This window comes from Vombatus ursinus, unplaced genomic scaffold, assembly GCF_900497805.2.
Source record: "Vombatus ursinus unplaced genomic scaffold, bare-nosed wombat genome assembly UNPS02010219.1, whole genome shotgun sequence".
Classification (NCBI taxonomy): Eukaryota; Metazoa; Chordata; class Mammalia; order Diprotodontia; family Vombatidae; genus Vombatus; species Vombatus ursinus.
Window position 1 is genome coordinate 5,144,611 of NW_020949997.1, and position 17,992 is coordinate 5,162,602.

Sequence of the window (17,992 nt, forward strand, 5' to 3'; positions counted from 1 at the left end):
CCCACACCTTTTTTCAGCTGGGAGAGCTAGCTTGCACCTTCTTTGACCTAGGAGAACTAGCCCACCACACCTTTCATGAGTATTTGTTCTCAGAGCTTCCTCAAAAGTGGAAATGAAGCTTTTATACACTATACCTTAAGGAAAGGAAAAAGATCTATTTGTAACAAAGTATTTTTAGCAACATTTTTTTCTAATTGCAAAAAACTGGAAAGAAGCCAACCATCCAACAGTCAGGGAATGGCTGAATAAATTGTGGTTTATTAACAGAATGGACTATTAGTAGACCCCTATAAGTAGGGAGGGCCCATCAGAGCATTACTCCAAAGTGGTAACATCCAGGGGTTTTATTTTCTACACTGTTGATCTACCAGTCTATCCTGGTGTTTCACAGTCCTCTGCTGGTCTGTGGCACATAGTGCAACCCCATTCCCTCCTGTGTAACATGATACCTCTATAAAGAATATGAATATGGAAACATGTATATAAAGTGACACAGAATAAAAAAATTAAAACCAAAAGAGCAGTGTATGCACTGGTTACAACTATGTACGTAATAGTCATAATATGCAAATCTAGAAAATGTACCATCAATAAGGGGAAAGGAGAGGAGAAATGTAGACAGAAAAGACAGGTTTGATATGACTCAAATTTACATATTTTGTTACAGTATAAACAATGGAAACTTCTGATTTTTGTGTAAATTGTTTTTCTTTTGTTCATATGCTTTGAGGTTTCTGTTTGCTGAGGGTCAAGTTTATAATAAAAATATTATAATATTATTATGGTAACATTATAGTAAAAAATTATTTTTTTTAAAACATCCTGGTTTGGAGACGTGCCATTTAAAGGCAAATCAAACCCTTCTCATAAATAACCCAATGTGCTTCCGAAGACCTTCCTGCAGAGGGAGAGAGAAAGCAGGTTTGTGGCCAAAGACTAAAGTCTCTAACTCTAGTTCTCCAGGCTCATTCCATCAGAGTAAAGGTTATTTAGAGAACCCCAAGAATGTTAGAACAAAAAGAGTCTGCCAGACTCCCCTTTCCTTCCCCCTTCTAAAGATGCTCTCATTTAAGGAGGAAGTAGACTGTTATCTGCTGTGGATGTATACAAAGATCAAAACCTCAGGAAGGCATATGACTTTGAATTATAGCGTTAGACTGATCTTTAAAAGAATCATCTTTATCTCTAAGACAGTGCAATAGTTTTTTAGATTCCAAAGACCTGGGTTCAAATCCTGGGTCTGCTTCTTACTATGTCATTTAGGCAAGTCTTTCAATATTTCAGGGCAGCTGGGTAGAGCTGGGACTGGAGTCAGGAAGACCTTAGTTCAAATCCAGCCTCAGATACTAGCTGTGTGACCCTGGACAAGTCACTTAACCCTGTTTGCCTCAGTTTCCTCATCTATAAAATGAGTTGGAGAAGGAAATGGCAAACCAATCCCAGAATATTTGCCAAGAAAATCCCAAATGGGGTCATGAAGAGTTGGATACAACTGAAATGACTGAACAACGAGGACAACAACATATTTGATGTCTCAGAGCCTCAGTTTTGCAGGCTCTAAAAATGAGGGGATTGGACAAGATGAAATCTAAAAGTCTCTTCCAGATCTAAAATCCTATGAACTTCTTAGACCGACTGCCTCAGTTTACAGTTGGAGAAAATGAGAGAATTAACTTGTTCAAGGTTGCCTAACAAACGCATAGCAAAGAGCTATCTCGGTTGCAGTATCTGACCTATCGTCTGTAATTTAGGAAGGTCATTGGCAAGCTGGAAAGTGAGTGCCCAGAAGAGGGGCACCATGCTGGAGAAAGCCTCCCAGTTCATGCTCTATGAGCGTGGGTTGAAGGAAATGGGGATGGTTAGTCTGAAGAGAAGACTTGGGGAGGGAGGGGGGCAGGGAACATCTTGACTGCCTTCAAGTATCTGAAGAGCTATCATTGTGCCAGGTGGCACAATCCAAGGAAAGGTGGCATGGCAGTGGTTGACCAGGAAGAAGCATTTCTCTCTTGAGATATTTCCACTGCTTTGAGTTGTTTCTCTAAGGGTTTGTTCCTGGGAAGAAAATGTGTTTGTGGAAGAAAAAGTGGTTTATCCTTTAGCACTTGCACTAACACTGTCCCAAAGGCTGGGGCTCTTGCAGGAAACACAGAAATTCTCCTCTTTAGAACTTCCCCTTCTCAGTCCTGAGCCCCCTATTCTCTCGTTCAGACCTTTTCCCAGAAAACTCCAGCATTAAATGGTACTTAGCTCAGGGCCTTTAACACAGAGGGCCTTTCCTGTCTGCTGAATAGAATTAATTTAGTTGAATAAGTGCCGAAGACTTGCCAAACTGTGGACCTCAGCTACTACATTTTCTGTGTGATCATAGGCAAGACACAACCTCTCAGCCACAGTTTCCTCATCTGCAAGATGGGAGTAAGTTCTTTACAAATCTCAGAGGGCTCCAGAAATGTGAGTTGTTCATGCATTTGAGCAGAACAATCATGCCATGTGGTGGTCAAGCATATACTGTCCAGGATTGCCCCTATGGTATCACTGCACTCAAAGTTCCATTAAAAAAGAAAACTGTGTGTCCTATGAGTCTTATCACGAGCTAAAAAGTTTGAGGCTCTGACAGGGGTTATCACTCCTGCATCTCCTGGCTTGGCTCAGTTTCCTTCCTGGAAACAAAACAAGCTCGTTTAGCAGGGCTCTGGCTGGAATTTCTCTAATTGCACAGAGGGAAAAAAAAAGATATTTGGAGTTGCAGTCCCCCTCTCCCTGTTGTCACTGGGGACCAGGACTGAATCTTCATCCTGGAGACCTCCAAACAAGGCACTTAATCCCACAGCTATCTAAGAGAGGAGACCTTTCAATCCAGAGTGAATTGTGTGTCAACCTCAGGCAGTTTTGGAGGTGGGAAAAAGCATTCTCCAGTACTGACAGATGCTAGATCAGTGGTATCCAACTCAAATAAAAACAAGGGCCACTTTTTGGATCCCTTTTTGCCATATATTGACTCAGTTTTACAATGTACTGTTATCTGTGTTGTATTGTATTTTTATTTATTTTATTAAATATTTCCCAATTACATTTTAATCTGGTCCCTGAGGCACTTGGGAGTTTGTGTGGCTCAGTGTTTGACAGCCCTACTGGAGAACACAAAGACATTTACTCTGTTTCCACAATCAGATGCTATGTGACCTTGTCCCCTGTACCCGATCCTCTGCTGTAGGAAAACAGAGGGCTCTTGAAATCTTTACTGCAAAGTAGGCTAATCTCTAATGGGCATTGCAGAGCCCCACACTCCCAGAACCTCAGAGCCAGAAGGGACCTCAGTTCAAGGTATCTAGTTCAAGGTATGCATGAACTCTTAGAATCCCTTCTAAAACATACCTGCCAGGTAGTCCAACAGCCTTTACTGGAAGACCTCCAATGGAAGAGAACTCACTACCTGCCGGGAAGCTGATGGTCCACTTTTGGATAACTCCCAGAGCTAAGAAGTTTGTCCTTATATCATTCACCCTCTCCTCCTCTCTAGGTCTCCTGGTTTTCTCCTCCTATCTGTCCAACTGCTTCTTCTCCATCTCCTCTGCTGGAGCTTCATCTAGGTCTAATCAGGGCTGTCCCCCAAGGCTCTGTCCTAGGTCCTCTTCCTCTTTCCTTTTATTTTACCTTCTCTCATGATCTCATCAGCTTCCATGTATTCAATGATCATCTCTATGCTGATAATTCCTAGATTTACATGTTGTTTTCAGTCATTTTTCAGTTGCATCTGACTCTTTGTGCCCTTATTTGGGGTTTTCTTGGCAAAGATACTGAGTGGTTTGTCATTTCCTTCCCTAGCTCATTTTACAGATGAGGAAACTGAGGCAAACAGGGTTAGGTGACTTGCCCAGAGTCACACAAGTTAGTAAGTGTCTGAGATCAGATTTGAACTCACAAAGATGAGTCTTCCTGACTCCAGGCCCAGCACTCTACCCACTGAGCTACCTACCTGTCCTAGCTCCAGATCTCTATAGCCAGCCCTAATCTCTCTGCTGAGCTACGGTCACGAATTTTCAAATACCTTTTGGATACCTCAAACTGAAAGTCCTCTTAGCATCTCAAACTCAACTTCATGCGAAACGGAATTCATCTTTCCCTCCAGACCCTACTAAACGTCCCTATTACTGTCAAGGGCACCAGCCATCATTCCAGTCACCAAGGCCCACTTGTAACCTTGGTGTCACCCTTGACTATCCCTCTCCCTCACCAAATGCACCCAGTCCTTTGCCAAATGCTATCTTTTCTACCTTCACAACATTTCTCTTATAAGCCTACTGCCACATCTCTAGCTGGTCTCCCGGCTTCACATCTGTCCCCATTTGGGGACAATCTACCCTCCATTTGGTTTCTAAATAAAGTGTATATCTGACCATGTCACCCAAGCGTGTTTAAGGAATTCTAGTGGCTCCCTGTCACCTCCAGGATAAAATATGAAGTCATCTGCCATTTAAAGCTCTTCATAACCTGGTCTTTTGAGCCTTTAAAATCTTCTTCCTTTCCATATACTCTGTGATCCAGCAACACTAGCCTGTTTGTAGTTCCTTGAACACAACACTATCTCCCATCTCCATACACTAGTTGGCCCCCATATTGGAATGCTACGACCCTCACCTCTTGTGTCCTAGCTTCCTGGGCTTCCCTCAAGGCTCAGATCAAATCCTACTTTCCGCAAGAAGCCTTTCCTTGTTCTCCCACCCTTTCCTGCCCCTGCCTCCAAGCTACTAATGACTTTTACTTTCATACTACTACATTCACCTTTTCTGTACATATCATGTATATACCTAGATATTTACATGGTGTCTCCTCCAGTAGCAAATGTGTTCCTTGAAGCTGTAGTATGTGTAGCTGCCACACCCCAGTAAAAGTAGCTTGAGGGTAACAGACAGGCCTCAAACCTGTTGGTGAGTTAGGGGATGTCTACCCCAAGCATGTGAAGACTTTCTCTGGCAAAATGGATGGATGAGAACAATTTGTTCCAATGGTCATGAAGGTGGCTGAAACAGATGCTATGGAGCACTCAGAGTTTGGTCAGACATCGAAGATGCCAAGGCCATCCACTGCATCCCAGGCCATCGCCAGTCATCTTGACTTTTGTCTTGCCACTGGACTTCAATGACTCTAGAAGAGATAGTGAGACTGATGATTTTGTGCAACTCTGCCTCACTTAAATCCAACTCATTGAGAATCAAGATATCACCCCATAATATCATTGGTCCTCTTCAAAAATGAAGGATGAACATCAACATGTGCTCCATGACAGCAGGGACTGGTTTTCGCCTTCCTTTGTATCCCCAAATAGTAAGTGTTTATTAAATGCTTGTTGACTGATTGATTTACATTAAGCTGAAATTTGTCTCCTTGCAATGTCTGCTCATTGCTTCCAGTTCTATCATCTACAGCTAAATAAAACAACTGCAAGTCATCTTTCAGATGACACAGTTTTCAAGTATTATAAAAGCTATCACATCTCTCCTAAGTCTTCTCTACTCCAGGCTGAGCATCACTAGGACAGTCTATCAGAAGGCCTTCAGCATAAACTCAAAGCCCTTCACCATCCCAGTAGCCTTGCTCTGGACAATTCTGACTTTTCCCAATGTCCTTCATAAAATGTGGTGCCAGAACTGAGAATCACACTTACTAGATATAATCTTACCAAGGAAGAGGACAGAGGGATTATCCCCCCAGTCCTGGACAACATGCTTTACAGTGCAGCCTCTGATCCAATCAACTACTTTGGCTGCCATATTAAGTTTATGGTTCATTGGTTTGGTCTTAGGACTCAACATATTTGGACCATATTTCCATTCTACCAAGGTAGCAGAGTAAATCTGTAGCAATCATTTAACTCCTCTGGATTATCAAAATGAAAAATGATACCTACCTCTTAACTTCTTAGTAAGCAGTTATGAAAGCAAAGCAAATGAAGGAAATTATGCCCGTCAAATTTTGGCATTCCTTGAAGAAAATACCATTTTATTATTATTTTTTTTTAGAATTTTTGCTTTTTCAAAGTACTCTCTCACCCATGCCTTATCCACATATAGCCTTACAAAGTATTATGATGCCCTTTTGATAGATGAGGAAACCAAGGCACAGAGCAATTAAGTTACTTTGCTAATGTTATGCAGCCAATTAATAACTCCTTACATTTTTATAACCTAGACAAGGAAAAGGCAAACCATTCCAGTATCTTTGCCAAGAAAACCCCAAAAGGGATCATGAAGGGTCAGACACAACTGAAAATGACTAAACAACAAACAGCAAAGCATTTTTATAATGCTTAAAGGTTTATAAAGTGTTTCCCTCATATGACACAGCAAAAAGAATAATGGATTTAGACACAAAAACCTGGATTCAAATCCTGACTCTGCCATGTGTGACCTGTGTGACCAAGTCACTTCCTTTGAGCCTGTTTTCTCATCTGTAAAATGAAGAGGAAGGACTAGATGACTTTTTAAGATTCCTTCTGGCTCTAAATCCTAGGATTCTATGAACCTTATAAGGGAGAGAGTAAAGGTATTATTAATCCTGTATCATAGATGATGAAACTGGGGTTCAGAGGCTAAATGACTTGTCCAAGGTCACCCAGCTAGTTATCACCATGAACAGGGCTCAAACTGAGGTCTTCTGATGGCCAAGTGTTCTTTCCAGTGTTCTTTCTACTACATTATCCTACCCCCAACCCAGTTAGTAACAAAAAAGAGGACCCAGGTCTCTTGACTCCAGGACCTACACTCTCCATTGGGCTATGTTAGCTGTATGGGGTGATTATTGTTGAATAATGCATTCCTAAGATTCATTTTTATAGGGCAGGCTCCCTCATTGGTGTTCAAACACTGGAAAGAGAAACAGGCAATATCCTGGTTGTTATCCTCCCAGTTACAAGGTTGAAGAAGTATTTTCTCCTCAAGCACTGACCATATTCTGCTGTAGAAAGGACTGTGAGGACTGTGAGGAAACCCATTTTCTTTCTCTCAATAGAGAGGAAAGGATATTCAGCAAAGATACAGAGTTGGTTCAGTTGGGGGCAATTTGTCTAACCTCCCCATTTGCCACAATGGTACAGAATGTTACATATGTTAGATGGAGTCCTTATATTGATTGGTTTTTCTTAAGCTTTTCCTTTATTATAAGGGAAGGTTTTATGGAGGGGGTCCATAGAATTTTTGTTTTTAAGACTGAGTCTCCCTATGCCACGCAGGCTGGAAGTGTAGGGTCTACTCACTGCCAAGTCCAGATCTGATCAGCACAGGAGATCTGTTTCCGACCTGTTTCAGTTGAACCCTTCTCACGCAAACTTGTGGCCTCTGATTCCCAGGGGCTAAATTTAGTAAAGACATTCATTTGACCTAGCCCACTGAAGCTCCTGAGCTCAACAGATCCACGGGCCTAGTCTCAACTCTACAGGGATTGCAGGTATTCACCACTCTTTCTGGGCAAGGTAGCATATTGAGAAAATATGGTGTAAAAAACAAAAGACATCAATAAAGCTTTTTTTTCTTTTTTATAGAAAGGGCTAGTTAATGGAGTACACAATCAAAATAGCTTGCATAGTGGTCCCATAGGCTGAATAGTCAGACATAAGACAGCAAACTATGTACAACAGCAGCCGATGACTTTTCTAGGACAAGGTATGCCCAGTGTTGGTTCCTTTAACCTTGCATTTCATAGCATTTTTCTTTTCTAAGATACATTTCATAGTATCTTAGAGGGGGCAGCTAGGTGGCACAGTGAATAGAGCTCCGGCTTTGGAGTCAGGAGGACCTGAGTTCAAATCTGGCCTCAGACACTTGACACTTATTAGCTATGTGACTCTAGGTAAGTCACTTGACCTCCATTGCCTTAAAAAAAAAAAGTAAGGACATAGTATCTTAGAGCAAAGTGCTTCTTAAATACAGCACATCAGAAATATCAAGAGGCTAGAAGTCAGACGCTATATGCTCCCAAGTTCCAGCTTTTCCACCAGTCAGCCAGTCAGTCAAAAGGCATTTTATAAAGTGCTTACTATGTGCCAGGAACTGTGCAAAACATAGAGATACAAAGAAAGACAAAAACACTGCCCCTGCCCTCAAAGAGCTCAAATTCTAATGGGGAAGACAACATGCCAACAACTATGTAGTTACAAGAATATATACAGTGTAAATGGAAGGTAATCTCACAGCGAAGGGACTAGTAGGAGCAGGGACTGGGAAAGTCCTCCTTCGTGACTGAATCCTGGAGGAAGCTGAAGAAGCCAAGAGACAGAAGGAGGAAAGTACCCCAGGCATAGAGAACAGCAGGTGAAAAGGCCCAGAGTTGGGAGATAGACTATTAACAAGTTACTCACTTCTACTGGACTCAGTTTCCTCATCTGTCAAATGGAGATAACAGGACCTAATGTTTTAGGTAGGCCTGATTTGGATTAATCCAGTGGTTCAGGATTGGGATTAGAACAAAATGTGATATTTGTAGACCATATAATTGTTACCAAACAGTAGGATGGAAAGGATATTCAGCAAAGATACAGGGTCGGTTCAGTTGGGGGCAGTTTACCTCTCCTCCTCATTTGCCATAGTAACCTAACTATTCGGAAGGGTGTGTTGACTGTCAAGCCTGAAGAATGTGGATTACTTATCCACACACTGGGTTTTTATGCCACTGAGAATCCACTTCAATAGTTCAAACCCCGGACCAGTAAAATCTCAAGGACAGTTTCACTGCTTAAAAACAAACAACAACAAAAAAAACACACACACACACAAAAAAACCCCCTCCCAAACCTCAAACCATAAACTAGCCTGTGTGGCAGGAAACTTTCAGCCTTCTCTTTAGTTGTAGCTGTTAGTCCTACCCTACCTGTCCTGTCTATCTCACTTGGCTCACGAGGTCAAGGGAGAAAACAGATGTGAAAGCTGCTCTGATATGTATGAAGGGTTATACCTTGTGGTTTTTGTTGTTCGGTTGTGTCTGACTCTTCGTGACCCCATTTGGGGTTTTTTGGGCAAAGATACTGGAGTGCCATTTCCTTCTCCAACTATACTATAGTAGTCCAAATATAGGTTGTACTTTCCTCCCGTATTTGACGTGTAAAACCTGAAGATGGACTATGTAAGTGTTATTTTTCAGTGTATGCCTATATACCAAGGACAGCTAGGTGGTACAGTGGATAGAGTACTGGATCTCCAGTCAGAAAGACCTGAGTTCAAGTCTAGCCTCAGACACTTAATTAGCTGTATGAGCCTGAGAAAAATCACAGAACCTCTGTTTCAGTTTCCTTAACTATAAAATGGAGATAATAATAATATCTACTTCCCAGGAGTATCATTAGGATCAAATGAAAGGATATTTGTAAAAAGTGCTTAGCACAATGCCTGGCATATAGTAGGTGTTTTATAAATGCTCATTCCTCCTTCCATATATGAGTTTTTTTCCTTTGGAAGAGATCTCATTTTAGCAGTGCAGCCTATGTTTATTAGTGACCATTCAGGCTAATAATTATAAAGTGTTATTATACACAGCTCTTTCCTTCTGTCTCAGAATCTCCCATCCTATGAGGCGAGCATGGATTATTACTCTTAGTTTTACAAGAAGTTCACTGATTTACTCAGTTACACAGGAAACAATTAACAGAAGCAAGTCCTTCAACCCAGAAATCCTGACACCCAGGTCAGTGCCTTTTCTCACGAGGCACACAGCTTCCTGACCTTGTCAGATTCCTAAGAGGAAGTTGATTTAAGATACAAAATGAGTATTTCAATTGTTGAACCACTACCAAAGACAAAGCATTTCAGACTGTGCATTTACAAGTTAGTGACCCTACTCAAGAAACTGCATCTCAACTAGATCCCGATTCAACCTAGCAATCTAGCAAATATTTATTAAGCAGATTTACTAGCTACTAGGAATACAAAAAGGGACAGTTAGATGGTCCAGTGGATAGAGCACCAGGCTGGAAATCAGGAAGATGCCTCTTCCTGAGTTCAGATGTGGCCTCAGACACTTACTAGCTGTGTGACCCTGGGCAAGCCACTTCACCCTGTTTGCCTCAGTTTTCTCATCTGCGCAATGAGCTAGAGAAGGAAATGGCAAACCACTCCAGTGTCTTTGCCAAGAAAACTCCAATGGGGTCATGAAGAGCCAGACATAACTGAAACAACTGAATAACAACAAAAAAAAAGGGATACAAAGACCAAACCCCCCACACACCCACACACACAATTCCTGCCCTCAGGAAGCATACTGGAGGGCGTGGTAGTGAGAGAGGAAAGAGGCCATGGATACGTTGTGGAGGTAGAATCTACAAGACTTCGCAACTGATTGGCTACAGAGGTGGAGGGAGAGTAAAGAATTAAAGGCAACCCCAATGTTGCAACCCTGGACGACTGGAGGAATGATGGTGGCCCCTAGTCCAGACAGCGAAATGAAAATGAGGACTTGGAACTCAGCTGTCCGATGAATGAACAGAACAGCATTCATTACACACTTACTTTGTGCCAAGCACTGAAGCTACAAATGGACAAGCAAGAAAGTGCCTTCTTTCAAGGAGCTCACGTTGTAATTAGGGCCCATACAGGCTGGACCAATGCCCTAGAACAGGGGTGGGGAATCTGTGGCCTGGAGGCCACACGTGGCCCTCTAGGTCAAGGTTCCCCACCCCTGCCCTAGAAGTGAAACTCTGAGGAACCAAACTGAGCTGTTTACCAGCCATATAGTACAATGCCTAGCACACAGTAGATACTTAATAAATATTTGTTTAATTTAGTTGAATGTATGCCTATGGGCTCCAAACAGTTCACCTATTGTGGCATGGGACATAGCACCATAGACTTTCTTCCATCCTAATTAATCTAAATCCCTAAGAGTTTTTCACTCTGCCAGTTTGAGAACAGTTTTTTCAGTGAGACAGAAACAAAAGTCCATGAGAAACAGATCCAAAAGAGTTAGCTTACCAACTCGCTACAGCTATTTTCTTGTGTCTGCCAGAAACAAATTCTCAATAGCCTCAGGCAAAGCAGAGATTTAAACAAGCTTTGTATTACACTGCTGGGACAAAGCTATTCAGAATTCTCAAAGAGGTAAGTAAACAAACCTCCAGGAGATTTCACAGCCTGATATTTTTAATTGAGTGCTCAGTCTAGTCTTATGACTAAAACAAAGTCCAGTTCATTTTGGCAAAGGTCCTTTTCTCTCAACCCAGCCCTCAAACCAACAGAATTACATAAGCCAAGACTTATCCCTAGATTTAACACACATGCCCTCTAGAAATTTACATACCATTTTAAAACACTTTGCATTTTTATTAGCTCTTTCTCTTACGGACGCTGACAAGGAATTCACAAGACTGAATTAATAAAGGAAGAAACTGATACACAGACCAGAAAGGCAACTTCATCAAGATTAAGAAAAAAAAATTAAAAAGAAAACTGGAGGGGGCAGCTAGGTGGTGCAGTCTATAGACAGAGCCCCAGCTCTGGAGTCAGGAGGACCTGAGTTCAACTCCTGCCTCAGACACTTCACACTTACTAGCTGTGTGACCCTGGGCAAGTCACTTAACCCTGAAAAAAAAAACCAAACCCCTTTTTTTTGCCTGAGAAAGAAACAGGAAAAAAAACCCTGGAGGTTAAAGCTTTTAGTCCTCTCACTCTGGCGTCCCTCTCCCAAGCTCCAGGATCTGTTTCTACCTCCCTAGTGAATACATGTTTGGAGGTCCCACTGTTACTCATCTCAAACTCAAGATGGCTCATCTTTTCCATAAGATCAACCCTTTCTCTTCATCCTCTCCCCCACATCATTTTCACTCAGACTTCAAAGCCAGGGCCTCTTCTTAGATTCCTGCATTCTAGCAACCCAGTCACATCTATTCTTCTTCCACAGTTTCTATAACGTCTGGCCCTTCCATTCTATTACCATTGCCACCATAATGGGTTCAGAGAAATCTGGGAAGACTTGTATGAACTGATGCAGAAAGGTGAGCAGAACCAGAACAAACTATACAATAACAATATTGTAAAGACTAACAACTTTGAAAGAACTGGGAATTCTGATCAACACAATGACCAACCAGAGGACTCATGATGGAACATGCTGCCCCCCCTCTCATTGAAAGGTGATGGACTCAGAGTACAGATTGAGACATTTTTCAGGACATGGACAATGTGGGCATTTATTTAGCTTGAATATACATATTTGTAATAGGAAGTGTGTTTTTCTTACTTTCTCAGTAGGGAGGAGGAACATTAAGCAATTCTTTGTTTGAAAAAAATTAATTAAAAAATTTGCCACCATACTTCATCATTTCACACCTAATATTACTATAACAAGGATATTTAAACCCTTGCCAAGACTCAGATGTGCTGTTATAGCTTCCTCCACGATTCTAATGACAGATGCAGGGAGATGATGTCAGATGGAGAACTCTGGGTGAGTTCTTGAGAGGTGAAGGCAAGGGCTAAAAGACACATTATGACAGCTGAGGTGCGTCTTTAACTGCATACCAATGATGGCATTAACCTCTGGGGCATTTGAGCAGCTCCATGTTTCAATTCTGGGGTTCCAAAGATAGACAGGAGCATGATGAGCAGGGCTCCAGGACCCCAGCAGAGCAGAGCTCCTAGGACCCTGGAGAAGTGAGCCCAGGTTTCAGTTTACCCAGGTAACTGCAACCATGAGAATCATAGAAGTTTCTATAGCTCTAATTCTGTTATGAGTTAACTTCTTGTGACCAGCTTCAATTTCATGGGAACAGAAGCTCTACTATAAGGCTCTAGGCTTCTTCTGGTTATTTCTCTCTTCTGCTCATGTTATGGCTGTGTGGTGTTTAAAAAGGTTTGAGAGACATGATTTCTGCACAATATAATCATTTTTTTTAATAAAGCCAGCATTTTAATAAAAGGATAGTCATTTGGCCATCTCTCTCTTAAAGACAATCATGGCAGAAGGTTCTCTTTAGAGAAGCACTTTTTGAAGAGGAGTGTTCAAAAGGATGCAATCAACTCTAGTTAACAATTAATGAGATGTGGATTTTACAAAAAGAAGTGGGCTTACTCCAATGAGGGGCTAAGAGTGACATCACATCACCCTTGGCAGAGAGACTATCTCTACATCTAGACCACCCCTCAGCCTTGGGCAATTTAAACAAGAGTCTGTCTCCATCCAAGCCTGATTGAATGGAATTCATCTTAGACTAGAGATTCCTTGTAAGGTTGGGTTGGGTCAGACAGAGGAGAAGGTGAGCTCACCTTCAGAGACTGAGGTTTCGAAATGAGGATAACGAAAAGGGAGAACTCTGAATCTCCCCAAATCATTAGTTATTAATAGTCATTTCTCCCAGTTGGTACACTAAAGAGATGGAAGAGAAGCTGAAGCCTAAAAAAGCATTTCTGCCTTCAGAAGAATTGGAGCTAGGGACTAAATTGAATGTGCAGTCCATATTACACGCAGTGAATATTTGTTTTTATGATTGCATTTACTAGTTTGATTAAACTGTGGGTTTAAATCATAACCTTAAGTGAAAGTGGATAAATTAAGCAACACAAAGTGAAGGCAAAGGAAGTGGGGTGGCCAAGCAGGTGGGGGCCCAGCCAGAGATTTGGCCATTTTAAGGATCTGGGAGATAACGGAGATGCAGCAAGTGACGGCAGAGCTTGGGTGTCTACGAGCTCCCCAGTCTTAACTCTTAGCAGAACCCAGACTAAAATGCTTACAAGGTTAGTCTTCCAGTTTCCTCTCCCTACTGAGGGAGTAGTAATCTACACATGACTTATCAGACTAACCTTCCTAAATGTCTTCCCTCTCCCTCACTACTACCTGGTATCCAAAGGCTTATCTGTCTTGGTTATTCTATGTCCACAACCACTTCTCAAACCCATTTCTGTCTCTCTACTCATACACCTGTTCTCTAGTTCAGTTGCTTATCACTTCTCACCTGAAGCGTTGTAAAACTCTCCTAATTGGTTTCTCTGCTTCTAATCTCTCCTCCCCATAACCTGCTTCTGTTGGCATTCTTAAAACATGAGTTGAGTCATTTTTCAGTCATGTCCAATCTTTCATGGCCCCAACTGGGGTTTTCTTGGCAAAGATACAGTAGTGGTTTGCCTTTTCCTTCTCCAGCTCATTTTACAGAGGAGGAAACTGAGGCAAATAGGGTTAAGTGACTTACCTAGTGTCACATAGCTAGTAAGTGTCTGAGGTCAGATTAGAACTTGGGAAGAGGAGTCTTCCTGACTCCAGGCCTAACACTCTATCCACTGCACCATCCAGCTGCCCTCTTAAAGCATAGACCTGAACAAGTCACTCTCCCATTCAAAAATCTTCAGTGGCTCCCTATTGCCTCTAGAATAAAATATAAAATCCTTAGTCTGGCATGTAGAGCCCTTCAGAATCTGGCTCCTACCTATCTTTCCATTCTTATTTCATATTACTCCCTTTTTCACACACTCTGCTCCAATAAAGCTATTCCCATAGCATATTATTCCATTTCTTTGGAACACCATGTGCCTTTGTACAAGTGGTATCTCACATTTGAGATATTTAGTCCTTCCTCACATTTTTTTTTTAAGGTGAAGCAATTGGGGTTAAGTGACTTGCCCAAGGTCACACAGCTAATAAGTGTTATGTGTCTGAGGCCAGATTTGAACTCAGGTCCTCCTGATTCCAAGGCCGGCACTCTACCCACTGCGCCACCTAGTTTCCCCCCTTCCTCACTTCTTAAGAGAATCCTGTTTCCTCCAAAGCATCACACAGGTACCACTTCCTACACGGCACCTCTCCTCATACCCCTGTTAGTGCTTTTCTCCTTGAAATTAACTTGTATTCATTTGTTTAGATACATGGTGTAGCTACCTAACATGAGCTCCTTGAGGATGGGGACTATTTCATTTTTTCTTTGTCAGCCCAGCACCTAGAGCACAGTGCCTTGCACAAAGGGGCCACTTAATAATTGTTTGTTAAATTTAAAGCATTGCTTTTGTCAAGTCATTCACTCCCCCACTCAAAAGCCTTCAATGGCTCCCCACTGCCTACAGGATAAAATTCAACCTCCTAAGCCTGACATTCAAAGCCCTCCATGACCTGACCCCAACTTGTCTTTCTCATAAGGACAGCTCACGTTTATATGACACTCTGATTTTTGTACACTTTTCTCACACCAATCCTATGAGATAGTTAGTGAGTGTACCATCCTTATTTTAAGAGATCAGAAGTTAAATGAAAATGTCCTATCTGGAATTTCAACCAAAGGTGACCTTCAGACCCAGTTCCAATTTTCTTCTCCAATTTCCATGAGTTCTCCCCCGCCTCTAGCCAACGTGGCCTACTTACAGACCATTGCACTGGTGTTCATCCTTTCCTCTTTGCCTAAAATGGCGTTCCCTTTCCTAACCACCTAACCAAACTCCATCTCTCCTTCTAGTCCTACCTTCTACCCTGACCATCCCACACTCAATTTCTCCTTCCTTTGGATTCTTAGAGCACTGCCTATACCACTCATTTGGTGCTCATCACATACATTGCTTTATGCCATAACACTTTATTTTCAATAAGGGCATGTGTTACCTCTTCAACCAGACTGCAAGGTCCTCAAGGTCAAGGTGGGTGAGAGGGAAGCATCATAGAATCACAGATTTGGAAATAGTAGTAACCTTAAAGGTCTAGTCAAACCCCTCAATTTTTTTCATATGAGAAAACTGAGGCCCAAAGGGTTAAATGATTTGCCCCAAGTCACACAAATAGTAAATAGCAGACCCAGAATTCAAACCGAGGTCTTTTGACTCCAAACCCTACACTTTTGTCTTATATTCTTATACTTCTGTGTTGCACAAAATGCCTCTAAATCAACAAAGTCCAATTTATCTCTAAGTCAGCTGAAAGGCCCATATTTTAAGTGAGCTAATCAGTCAGCACCATTTATTAACACTCACTACGTGCTAAATGCTTCCAACAATGGTACTCTGGACTTACTAAAATCATTCAAATACTTCCATCCATCCATCCATACACACACACACACCATATAAATATACAATTTGTACCCATACATTTTTCTCCTTGAGCTACAGAGCTACAGAGTTCTCCTTGAGCTACTTGAATCAGGTACAAGTTATGATTATCTTATCAATAGGCAAAGGGTTCTGAATATCAATTTTATTTCACAAACATTATTTATACATACATATTTAGGGAGAATATCTAAAATTTTTAAAAAGTTCTTATGTACAGATTTGATTATCAAATAACAATCCAATGAAGAATTATTTCCGATTACAATTTGTGTGGGAATTACACAGTAGATGATAAAATGAGTGACACAGTTTAGAAATGACCAGTCAGAACAGCAATGAGGTTGTATAATACAAAACAGCACTCTTTCTCTACCCTGTCCTCTCTTCTCCTATATGAGTGATACAGAAAAAATACAAGGCAGATAGCCTTCATTATCCCAGAAGATGAGTTTCAAGGCACCAATTGCCACAGCAAAGAAGAAACACTGCACCTGAGTTAGGTTCCATCCAAATTTGTACCTCAGCTGTTTGCTGAGAACTCATCACCAAATACGGTCCATAACATCCCGTCACCAGGGCAGAAAGTGACTTCTGGTTCTTTGTAGCACAGCAAGACAAGGGCCTCCTTTTGATATCTCTGCAGTGAAGGATCAATTCCCTTGTATAACAAGAACATCAGAAAGGTCTTCCACTACTTTTAATGTTAAATTCTGAAGAAACAAACACAAAAATAGATATGAAAATCACTTACACCAGAATAAAAGAAAGCAAAAATCAAACTACCCTCAGAGAACGGTGGGTGACAAGGCCCAGTATGAACATTGCCTTCGTGATTGGAGGTAAAATTCTTATAGTCATTACCACTGCCAAGAAGAGAGCTACATTAACTGAGTGAGTTCCAGGTCCTGGCAAATGATGTATAAAACTGCTTTCTCTGGGCTCTGCCCATGTAAGTCATTCTCTACAATGGCCACATCTGTGCTAAGTGCATTAGAAGGGAGGTAAACTGAGTACTGCTGAAATGGTCCTAGCATTCTTGTTTTGCTAGCAAGCAGAAATTCTTTTTATTAAGTTTTGTAGTTTGCAGTTAAACAGATTTGTGGCCAGGGCCTCATCTTCTGCAGGGTGCTAAGCACCGGTACACTAAATGCAGGCCACTAAAGGCTTTCCTCAAAACTCCTAAATGGCTGATCTTCATCCATGGCACTTTCCCTTCTTCTGCCCTATAGTGGGCAAAAATGCCCCATAATCACTCCTACCTTACCTTCTGATTGTCCAAAGTTCATCCTTTTTTCCCTCTCTTCATCTCACCCCAAAAAACTCTTGATTCTCCATAGGTTACATACATAGGCAATCCAATTACAGTCATTTTAACTTTCCTCCCAGGGGTTACTAGCATTTAAAAAGAAGGAAATATTGAACCCAAGTAAGTATCCAACTGGTAGAATATGTTCAAGACAGAGGGAAGCTAACCCTTAGCTCGCTTTACACTCAGGGTATCCTCTCCCTCTTGTGTGCCATTTTTCAAAGGTAAGAGCTATAGATCACAGAATCAAAAGATTTAGAACTAGAAAGGCCTTTAGAGAGCATCTAGTCCAGCTCCTCATTTCACAATGAAAAATCTGAGACTTTGGGTTTATGTAACTTGCCCAAGGTCACACAGGTCTGAAGCCAGGCCCTACCTGTTTGATCCTACCTCTCCCAATTCTTTAATCCCTCTCCCATACTCTTCCCTGCACCCTCTAATCTTCAAATAAAGAACATAATAAACATGAAATAAAAGGCTATCATGGAATTAAGCATCCCTTCAGGGACAATAATCTGAATCTTGGCCACAGGCTGCTAAACCTCATTCTACCAGTTCTGGTCTCAAGTGGCAGTGATTTTCAAGAATGTGGCTCCTATGTAACTCCTCCATGTTTAGCTGTAGCTATAAAAAAAGTACTAGAATGTTGGGTTAAATTCTGAACAAGGTGCCTTCTTCTCTC

At 41.6% G+C, this 17,992-nt stretch overlaps 1 protein-coding gene across 2 annotated transcripts in view; it reads right to left on the reverse strand.

The window, feature by feature from the left end:
• Positions 1 to 16,176: 16,176 nt before the first annotated feature.
• NCAPH (non-SMC condensin I complex subunit H) overlaps positions 16,177 to 17,992 on the reverse strand; it is a 41,019-nt gene continuing 39,203 nt past the window's right edge. For both annotated transcript variants that reach the window (XM_027853968.1, XM_027853967.1), the window contains exon 19: positions 16,177 to 16,714. In XM_027853968.1, the coding sequence (XP_027709769.1) occupies positions 16,655 to 16,714 (60 nt within the window). In that variant the 3' untranslated portion in view covers positions 16,177 to 16,654. The remainder of the gene's footprint in view (positions 16,715 to 17,992) is intronic.